The 11,123-nt window shown below is 33.2% G+C and overlaps 1 protein-coding gene across 1 annotated transcript; it reads left to right on the plus strand.

The window, feature by feature from the left end:
* Nucleotides 1-8,067: 8,067 nt before the first annotated feature.
* On the plus strand, nucleotides 8,068-9,114 carry LOC114716420 (uncharacterized). The gene has a single exon (XM_028901427.1). It carries the CDS (start codon nucleotides 8,068-8,070, stop codon nucleotides 9,112-9,114), a length of 1,047 nt encoding a protein of 348 aa, XP_028757260.1.
* The last annotated feature ends 2,009 nt before the right edge of the window (nucleotides 9,115-11,123 follow it).

Consider the following 11,123-nt stretch of genomic DNA (forward strand, 5'->3'; position numbering starts at 1 on the left):
ACTATAACGAGAGTCTCGACTATAAAGGTGCAAGTGCCACAGCTCTCTAATGAAGAACTTTGCAAAATGCTTAAAGAATGTGGGATTGAGACTAAAAAAATACCTAACATATATTGCTTCCTTATGACTAATGTTCATAAGCTTAGAATAGCTATTCAATGTCCATTTCCAATAATAAAGCTACTCATAATGAAGATGTTTTATGGTTCTTATTAGATGGTTGTTTAACCATCTATTATGACACTGCTAGGAAAAAAAGGTCTTTTACACTGATTAAATAGGCATTTGACATCATAAAGACGACTGATGTAAAAACGAGCAATATTAAAAGTCTGCACTTTTTATATCAATTAGGAAACCAATGTAGAAAACTATGATTTCAATAGTGATTATTATACCAACCAGTGTAACTATTGAAAATTGCAATAAAGAAAAGGTTTACTTCTTAAACCAGTGCTAGTCAAAGAAGTGAACCTTTTTTTTCTAATTTACTTATACCAGCTAATTCTTCTGATGCTAAATATTTCTTTTGCCAAACAAAAGAAACTCTGAAAACACAAAGTCTAGTAGTTAACAACTAACTAGTATTAGGGTTTAAGAAAATAGGTCACTAGGGAGAAAGAAAACAAAGGAAGATGAGTTCCTAGTGGATAACAAAGAGAAATAAAACAAAGGTCAATTCCTTTTGCAAGGATGAGTTAGAGTTCTGAAAAGTATTTAATCATTTAAGGTACTATAACTCGGATCAGATCATACTTGAATGACTAAATACTTGGCAGAATTTCTTATCCTATTTAATGGACCAAATTCGACAATAATGCCTCAAGCATCAAACAACTTGCAACCTTTAATGGACATATTTAAAGCTAATCTCAAACATAAAGAGATTGGTATTTGGGTTTAGGCAAATAGCTTAGGGGAGAATTAAAAAACTAACAATGTTACCTACAGTGAGAATAGAACAGCAAAGGCAATAGATGACGAGTGACAAAAGATGATTTGAGCACGCCACACCATCTCCATATTTCTTTATAAGAGCGTGCCTCCTTGTATTCTAAGACTAGAAAAATAAAGGCGGAATTTACATAGAAACTGGTGTTGAAAATATATTTTTCATTGAACACAAGATAACCAATGTAAATTTTAAATGCTACATTGAACTTAACAACACTTAGCATAAAGCTCCCAGAAAATAACCAATTATTGTTCTCTTTCATTAAACTAGAAAAAAAAAAGACTACATGTTTACGAGTTTTAGGGTTCTTTGTTAAAGATTGAAAAGTGAAAAATGCGTTAAAAGGAACAGCACAATAGTAGATTATCACAAAATATCATATATATATTTATATATAATTGGTGGGGGCACGGAGGTCGTCTTTACAAAATATTTTTAAAAAAGGACTATGCTTTTAAAATAAAAAAAGGACTAATAGTTAGAGGAGGAGGAGGCTTCTTCATTAGATGACAAGGAGGAGGCAGTGGAGTGGTCATCCATGTCGTCATACTTGATACGCCTATCATTAAGTATGAGGAGGACCTTGTTGTTGAGGGCACAAAAGTGAAATACCACGTGGTGGATATCATGTCTAATCGCCACTAGTTTTGTAAGAAGGCAGGGGTGAGGGAGGTAAAGGTAGGGGAGGGGGAGGAGGAAAAGATAGAGGACGCATTAGAACAGTTTTTTGCCATTCCACTATTGTGGGGCTACTAGCATAATAGAGAAAAACAACAGAGAAGAAAAAGGATAATTGGCTTTTAACTTTAAATAGACCATGATAAGAGATGATGACTATTTGAGTTGAGATTATTTCAGGAAAATGAAAAACCTAGACATAGGCTGATATAAAGATTAGTAATACTGGTTGTTTACAATTACCAATGTTATTTAAGTACCCTTACAACAGTTGCATTAACATTTGGTGTAAAAAGTAATAATTACACTAGGCGTGATAATAACTGGTGTAAATATTATATTGTTGTTTACAAAAATGCCACTGCCTCATTTATTACACCATTGACGTAATAATTGGTTTAGATTATGTGGTGGAAAAGGGTGTTTTCCTAGTAATGTGATGACTTTTGATATATGCTCAGCATGACTTCTAACTAACTATTGCTGATGCCTTTTGTATATGCTAGTACATGCGAACAATGTTAACTTGTTAGTGTGTAAGGATGACTTGATTTGCACTATCAATGTGATGTTTTGTTAGAAGTTTTTGTATTGTCAAGTGCAAAATATTATAAAGTATAATGAAGCTATCTTTCTTTAGCAAGTGATAGGTGAAGGTTGTAATAGCTTAAAGAAGAACTTTTATTATCAAGAGTTTTATTTAATTTATTTGGATGATGGGTTCTAAGTAGTAAGCATTTGTAGTTCTAATTTTATAATCTTTGGATTACGTTTGTAAAGCATTTTCTATCAATGAATGCATTTCATTGGCAGTGCAAAATTACAAAGGAATCTATTGAATACTATGAGAAGTTTGTCGATTGCATATTAAAAAGGATCATGTAAATAAATTTAAAGGTTAAGGGTCAAAAACACCCATAAACTTATATCAAATGTTCACCTAACACCATGAACTCTCTTTGAGCTCAAATTTACCAAGCAAAGTTTAAAAACAGCCCAAAAATATCTACACCATTATCTATGACAAAGTACCATTAATGGGTCTCGCTGGTTGACTCAAAATTCTAATGTGGAAGATGAGATGGCTAGGTAACATCCTAAGTGGCCTTGGAGGAAAAATTTTAAAAACAAAATGCTTCCTCTATTCTTGTCGTTTTCCTCTATCTTTATCTTCTTAGACAACTCGTCAGAGTCGTAATTCAACCCAGGCCCATCAAAGCTAGTGTCTTTCACTTCTTCCTAAGTACCCATCTTTTTCACCAAGCTCAGCCACCCAATACTAAAGAATACACTCAATCTGATTCAATTTAGGCTTGATCAGCTCAATTTGGTTGTTAGGGGATTGGTCCTCGCTGGTGGTTTTCTTTTTTGGTGGTGGATCCTCATTTTTAACCTATATCATTCTTCAAATACAAATAATTTTTTGTTGTGAAGTTGAGAATGAGAGAAGGCATTGAACTGAAATTCAAAAGCAAATGACGATGACAAAAGTGCTGTCGCATTCTGCAAAATTCCATATTTGAATTGTCAGGGTCATTGAATCCCATTACTTAATCCTCCATTGACTGCCATGAGGGATTTGACAACACCATCAGGGAAAGATGGCGACTGGGAATAGTGAGATCTTTTGTCGAGCACCTTGCATGTAATGGAAGAGTAAGCTAGTCAGATACAACAAGAACAAGAAGAGGCATGGGAGCAAATGGTGACTCTTGCTTCCCCTTCACGATGGTTTCAATTATATTAATGTAGCAAAAGCTATATGCCATAAACAAGAGCAACAGCTCACTCAACTGTTGTTTGATCTTTCGATCTGGACCTTATCAAATGAACTCATGCAATTTCTATGTGATGATTAGATGGGTTTTGTCTATGCATTATTCTTTTGGTAATGAATGGAAAATTGAGAGAATGGTCTTCCTCTATGAGGATTGCCCTTGGTTTTGTTAATTTGAAAAGTAGAGTAGAGGAGTAGAGGTGGAGCCATTAACAACAAGAATGAAGGAACTAATTTTTTTTTCCCTCTAGGATGTTGTGATGGCCATTTCATCTTCCACATCAGCATTTTTAGTCAACAAGTGAGACCTATTAATGGTGGTTTGTAATAGATAATGATAGTGATATTTTGGGGCTGTTTTTAAACTTTGCTTAGTAAATTTAGGCCTAAAGAAAGTTCATGGTGCTGGGTAAACTTTGGTATAAGTTCATGGGTAACCCTAAATTAAATTATGAGGTTAACCTTTTTCAATTAAATAAATAGTATGAATATCAAGTTTAAATGAAAATTTTAACAAGTTTACTCATGCTACCCAAAAGATAATAAGCCAAATAATAAATAACTTTGTAAAGATAAAATTATTAATTTGATTTTTTAGCATATATTATTACATCAATTAGAGATAAAAATTTTTTCATTATATTAGTTTTTACGCACATATAATAAGAGAGTGAATTTTATAAATTATGCAATTTGAGTTAAAATTTAAATTAAATTTATATAGTATAGAAGTTAAAAAAAAATCAAAATAGAAGGTATAATGGTAAATTAGTTATTATTATCCCTCTTTTCCCTCTCTTGAACCAAATAAGGAATCATTAAGCATCCCTCCGTTCCCTCTTTTTCAATCAAACCAAACAAGGTAAGGTTAAAACCTTCCGCACCATCCCCTACTCCACCCTTCCCTTCCTCCCCTATCCTCCCCTCAAACCAAATAGACCCTAAAAGGTTGAGACTAAACATTTTCCTTTCATGTGTCTCACATGGGATTTCATCATTCATTTGATTAGTTGAGGTATGAGTAATGAAATCAAATCTATGGTTTATCATCTCTGGTTTATAATTGTATATATTTGTGATATTGAGGTTGATAAACAAAGACATGAATCAAATAAACATTAAGTTTATTCATAAAGTGATACTTAGTAGGGAACTTCGTATAGTACATAGAAGGTAATACTCTATGTGAGAGAACTTATCGTCATGATTCTTGTAGTATAATCTTAATTAATCTTGATAGGGCAATGATATTAAGTATACAAGCTAAGTAAGAGATTGTGAGATATTTATTATTATATTAGCATTATTTAGACATTAATTAAGTTAATAAATAAATATCTTGAGTGTGGCCCGTAATCATTTTGGGCCTAGTCCAAAATGGGATTTTAGACTTAGTAAATTAAATATTATTTCCCTAATAGTGGGTTAAGATAACATACGGTATGCTGAATTCAGAGTAAGTAACTCTAATTTCATCTTTGCTCAATCTTTTGAGGGTTTCCAATTACCATCACTGTACTTAATCGCCAGCTAGAAGATTCCCTATATTATTTTCTCTAGCTGTAAACTTATCTATTACTCAAATTGAGATCTACATCAAACCTGTTGAGCTAATGGCGTGAAGTACTTATAAATCTTCCACTATAACTCTTTTAAGCAACATGCATATGCAATCTAGATTCGTCTTTTCATTTATACATATATGGATGTTTTTGACAATGGCATGATATGAAGGACTATTCTTGTATCCTTATTAACTGCCATACACTAGCCAAAGGATGAACTGATGAAAGAGATATTGGTTCAGTGTGACTTTTAGCCCTTGCTTGGATTGAGAGAAAATTAGGGAGGAAAGAAAACGAAAGAGGAAAACATAAGGAGAAACAAATTTTCTCTTGCTTGGATAGGAGAGAAAATGTGAGAGGAAAGAAAAGTGGAAGAGAAAATAAGGTGGGTCCCATGCTTTATTTTCTCTCCAAATTTTCTCTCCACATATGGAGAGATTTGAGAAGGAAAACAAGATTTCATGACTGCCCCTCCTCTCTTTTCCTCTTCATATTTACTTTCTTTTATTATATTTAAAAAGCTATTCACTTTTTATTTTTTTTATCTTAAAACAATATTTTTATTAAATAATTTGGTTTTAAAATATAAAAATCTGAAAATACATAAAAACAAATCACTTGATTTTAAATTATTTGATGATGCTAATGTTAGTATAATTTTTTTATTGCAATATTTAATTTAATTTAATTTTAAATATGATATATTTTGATAAGGATATTTTAGTTATTTGGATATTTGTTAATTTTTTTTCCTCTCTATTTTCTCTCATCTATCCAAGTAAGAGGGATGATGACAACTTTTCTCCATCTTTTCTTTCTCTTTATTTTCTCTCCTCTCATTTTCTTTCCTCTCAACTTTTTTTTCCATCCAAACAGTGCAAAAAGCCTTGAGCTTTCATGGAAGGCAAAATCACCACACAAAAAAAAAAAATCACCAAAATAGAAAAATTATACATAGAGACCCGTTCATAAAAATTGCTATCAAAACCTATTCTATTATTGTCAAAACCCGTACTAATGTTACCATAGGTCTCTATTTGTAATTTTTCTATTTCAGCAGTCTTTTTTGTCATTTTCCCTTTATAAAATACAGTTTATTATAAAAAGAAAAAAAAGGAAAGACTAAACACACGCATATGCCAACCAAAGTCAAATTGACGTAGACTATTATAAATAGCACACTTCCGAATAATTTATTTCTTGGGCACAAAGCTAAAAACCAATCACGTAACTTATAAATATAGTGCCCATTATTTTATTCGTTGTATGTAAAACCAACTTCCCTCGCTTCTTGAGGAAGCCAATTTTTCATTTTTTTTTTAACTTTTTACTTTGTTTTTGGTATGCCAAATACTGAACGCGTGCCATGCAGTTTTAAAGCACAAAAATCAACCACAAATCTGAAGAAATTAAAATAGTTCTCTGGAAGGGAAACTGATACGAACCCTTATAATCACTCAAAAATTTCTTTTTACAATTTATGAGATAAAATTGAATTATTTCTAAAAATCACTTTTTTGTTTTATAAGACAATTGTTTTCATATATTTATTTTGTATTGTGCAAAATATATAAAAATGAACATTTTCACGACAATAAAATGCTTAAAATATATTGCTATAAGGTCTGTTTGTTTGCATTTAAGGAAAAATGATTTCGATAAATTAAACATGAAACACCTATAATTTGAGGACTGCGTTTGGATCCACATTTTCTGGCCGAAAAAGTAGCTTCTGATCTGTAGAGCTCATAATAATTAAACACATCCAGCCTCTTTGAGATGTTTGGATCAGCTTTTTGGCCAAAAGTTTATATGAAGAGGCACGATGCAAGAAGCATAATCCTCCTACTTATGGCTTATCTAATTGTGATTAATTGGTTTCCCAAGTTTTGTTTGCATGTTGAATGGTATTATTGTTGGAGCTAATTGTTGATGAAATTTGTGTGCAAAATGAGCTATTTGGACTTCTTTTTTCCCCTAAAAAAGTGATTATTTAAAAAGTTAATCCTGTTATGAATATAATATCTTTATGGATGTCCATGTATCTATCATTATCTCCCTTATTTCCCAATATCTTCAGTAACTCCCATTATCCCCATTATCTGCAATTATCTTTATATCTGTAGATTCTATCAAAGATGTAAAGCCGTGCCTATAAATAGAGGCCATGTACAATGTATTCAGTACCCTATTGAATAGAAAGAGAAATACTCTCTCTTATTGATATTCTTTCTTCTCTGTTCTTCTTCTTTATTTACAACACGTTATCAGCACGAAGGCTCTAACAAAGGTATAATATTCCGATCTTATTATTATACATTATGTTTCATGATTTATTGTCTATCCTCTATACTTTTCTATACTCTTCTACACTATGAGTATTTTTCTTTTTCTCCATTCTTTTCCTAAATGGCTTGAAGCTATATGGTTTAAAGTTTTCTATTTTATGGCCAGAAGCTATAAAACTTTATTATTCTTTCTTATGGTCAGAAGCTATAAAATTTTGTTTTGCTTCTTATGGCCAGAAGCCATAAAACTTTATTATTCTTTCTTATGGCCAGAAGCCATAAAATTTTGTTTTGCTTCTTATGGCCAGAAGCCATAAAACTTTATTATCCTTTCTTATGGCCAGAAGCCATAAAATTTTGTTTTGCTTCTTATGGCCAGAAGCCATAAAACTTTGTTTTCTACTTTATGGCCAGAAGCCATAAAACTTTATTATCTTTTCTTATGACCAGAAGCCATAAAACTTTCTTATCCTTTCTTATGGCTAGAAGCCATAAAACTTTGTTATTCTTTCTTATGGCCAGAAGTCATAAAAACTTTATTTTATACTTTATGGTCAGAAGCTATAAAACTTTGTTTTCTTCCTTATGGCCAGAAGCCATAATTTTAATTTTCTAACATATGGCTAGAAGCCATATAATTTTTAACTCATGACTAGAAGTCATTCAAATTTTCTCTTCATTTGTTTTCTTTTGGTAATTTATAATTTTTCTTTTCTTTTATTTTCTTCTCATTAACGAAGAGCAATGTAATTTCCATACATGACAATTTTTTTTAATATTATATTCTTTTGTGGTAGTGCCATCATGTCAAACCTTACAAAACTTGAGTTTGTGGCTCTTGACATTACTGGGAAGAATTACTTATCTTGGGTACTAGATGCGGAAATTCACCTAAATGCCAATGGTCTGGGAGACACAATTAAGGCAGAAAATAAGGCATCTAGTCAAGAAAAGGCTAAAGCTATGATCTTTTTACGCCATCATTTACATGAAGGACTAAAAATGGAATATTTGACCATTAAAGACCCACTCGTACTTTGGAACAATTTGAAAGAAAGGTATGACCACCAGAAAACTGTCATTCTCCCAAAAGCTCGTTATGAATGGATGCACTTACGTCTACAAGATTTTAAATCTGTTAGTGAGTATAATTCTGCGATATTTAGAATCAGTTCTCAACTGAAATTATGTGGAGAAAAAGTCACTGATGAAGACATGTTGGAGAAAACATTCTCCACATTTCATGCATCCAATGTGCTCCTGCAGCAGCAATACCGTGAAAAAGGCTTCAAAAAGTATTCTGAACTTATTTCTTGCCTTCTTGTAGCTGAGCAAAATAATGAGCTTCTAATGAAAAATCATGAATCCCGTCCAACCGGCTCCACTCCATTCCCCGAAGCGAATGTAGTAGTAAATGGACCAACACGTGGTCGTGGACGAGGACATGGACGTGCACGAGGCCGTCGCATTGACCGTGGACGTGGTCGTGGTCATAATCGAGGTGGTTCAAATTCCTATTCAAAGAGGACAAAGAATGATGAGAATCGCAAGAGAAAAACTAGTGGAAGTAATAACCACTCTGAAGACTCGTGTTATCGTTGTGGTGGGAATGGTCATTGGTCACGTACTTGTCGTACACCGAAACATTTGGTTGACCTTTATCAAGAATCGCTTAAAAATAAAAGTAAAGGCAACGGCAAAATGCCAAGGGTAGAAACCAATTTTGTTGATGAAGAGGGCGATTCTGATTATGGCAACATGGATGTCACTCATTTGGATATTGCTGATTTCTTTGCTGATCCTAATGGAAAGATTGATCACCTGATTGGTGATGGGAATGTTCAACAATAAATTGTTTTAGTGAAGTTAAATTTCTATGATTTTTTTTCCTTCTTTTTCATCTTCTTTTATAAAGTTTCTACTTTCAATGTTGTTATCTTTCCAAATTAATAAAATTACGAGTATTTTCCTTTTATTAATTTTGTTTCTTCCTCCCTCTCTTGACTATGTTCCTTGTAACGAAGAATGGCTCCTATTGACGTCAATCATGAAGATTTATGTCTTGTTGACAGTGCAACAACTCATACAATACTTAGAAATAAAAAGTATTTCTCTTCTTTGGTAATGCAAGAAGCCAACGTTCAGACTATATCTGGAAGTGCAAAACTGATTGAAGGCTCCGGAAGAGCCAATATATTGTTACCTGGAGGAACAATATTATACATTGATAGTGCATTTTACTCAACTAAGTCTAAAAGAAATTTGTTGAGTTTTAAGGATATCCGCAAGAATGGATACCATATCGAAACAACAATTGAGGAAAATCAAGAATATCTTGCTATTACAAAGTCAACCTCAGGTAAAAAATGCACACTAGAAAGATTGCCTGCATTTTCTTCTGGCTTGTACTATACAATTATTAGTACAATTGAAGTACACATCATTATAAACCAGAAGTTTGTAAATGATAACAAATTTAATGTTTGGCATGACCGGTTAGGCCATCCCGGGACAATTATGATGCGAAAAATAATTGAGAATTCATGTGGACATTCATTGAAAAGTCAACAAATACCACAATCCAATGTTTTCTCATGTAATGCATGTTCCAAGGGAAAGTTAATTGTTCGGCCATCACCAGGAAAACTAAAAAGTGAGCCTCTCACTTTTCTAGAACGCATACAGGGAGATATTTGTGGACCGATACATCCAGCATGCGGACCATTTAGATATTTTATGGTTCTAATTGATGCATCAACAAGATGGTCGCATGTCTGTTTATTATCTTCGCGTAACCTGGCGTTCGCAAGATTATTGGCTCAATTAATTAGATTAAGAGCACATTTCCCTGATTTTCCTATCAAGAAAATACGTCTTGATAATGCTGGTGAATTTACTTCACAAGCTTTCAATGATTATTGTATGTCTCTTGGGATTGATGTTGAACATCCTGTGGCTCATGTGCACACACAAAATGGACTTGCAGAATCATTAATCAAACGTTTACAATTAATTGCAAGACCATTACTTATGAGATCAAATCTCCCAATTTCTGCTTGGGGACATGCAATTTTGCATGCAGCAGTGTTAATTCGCATCAGGCCAACAAGTTATCTCAAGTCCTCCCCTTTACAAGTGGTTTTTGGTCATGAACCAAATATTTCCCATCTAAGAACCTTTGGATGTGCTGTACATGTTCCAATTGCTCCCCCACAACGTACCAAGATGGGGCCTCAAAGAAGGATGGGAATATATATTGGATATGAATCTCCCACTATAATAAAATATCTAGAACCCTCAACAGGAGATTTGTTCACAGCTCGATTTGCCGATTGTCATTTTGATGAGTCAGTTTTTCCAACAATGAGGGGAGAAAATAAGAAGTTGGAAAAGGACATTAGCTGGAAAGAATTATCACTGTCTCATCTTGATCCTCGCACAAAAGAATGTGAACTGGAAGTTCAAAAGATAGTCAATTTACAAAGTTTAGCAAATCAATTACCAGATGCATTTACTGACCCGAAGAGAGTAACAAAATCACATATTCCAGCTGTTAATGCTCCTATTAAAATTGATGTCCCTGATGGACAACCAATTGTGAATGATTCTAAAGCACGCATGAAGCGTGGCAGGCCCATCGGCTCCAAAGATAAAAATCCTCGAAAGAAAAAAGGAGTTAAAAGTATAGATGGCCTAGTCGAGAATAATTTAGAAAAGTTAGCAACTCCAGAAGAGTCATCAGACAATGCTAACGTCCCAATTCTCAGTGAAAGTCAGGTACCTGAAATATGTGAAAATGATGAGATCTCAATTAATTATGTTATGAATGGGATACGATGGGACCGAAGTGAAGTCGACGT

Source organism: Neltuma alba, unplaced genomic scaffold, assembly GCF_004799145.2.
Source record: "Neltuma alba isolate B1F8T4 unplaced genomic scaffold, ASM479914v2 tig00011656_pilon, whole genome shotgun sequence".
Classification (NCBI taxonomy): Eukaryota; Viridiplantae; Streptophyta; class Magnoliopsida; order Fabales; family Fabaceae; genus Neltuma; species Neltuma alba.

Coding starts and splice junctions, on each gene's coding strand:
- LOC114716420 (XM_028901427.1), top strand. CDS start 8,068: ATGTCAAACCTTACAAAACTTGAGTTTGTGGCTCTTGACATTACTGGG.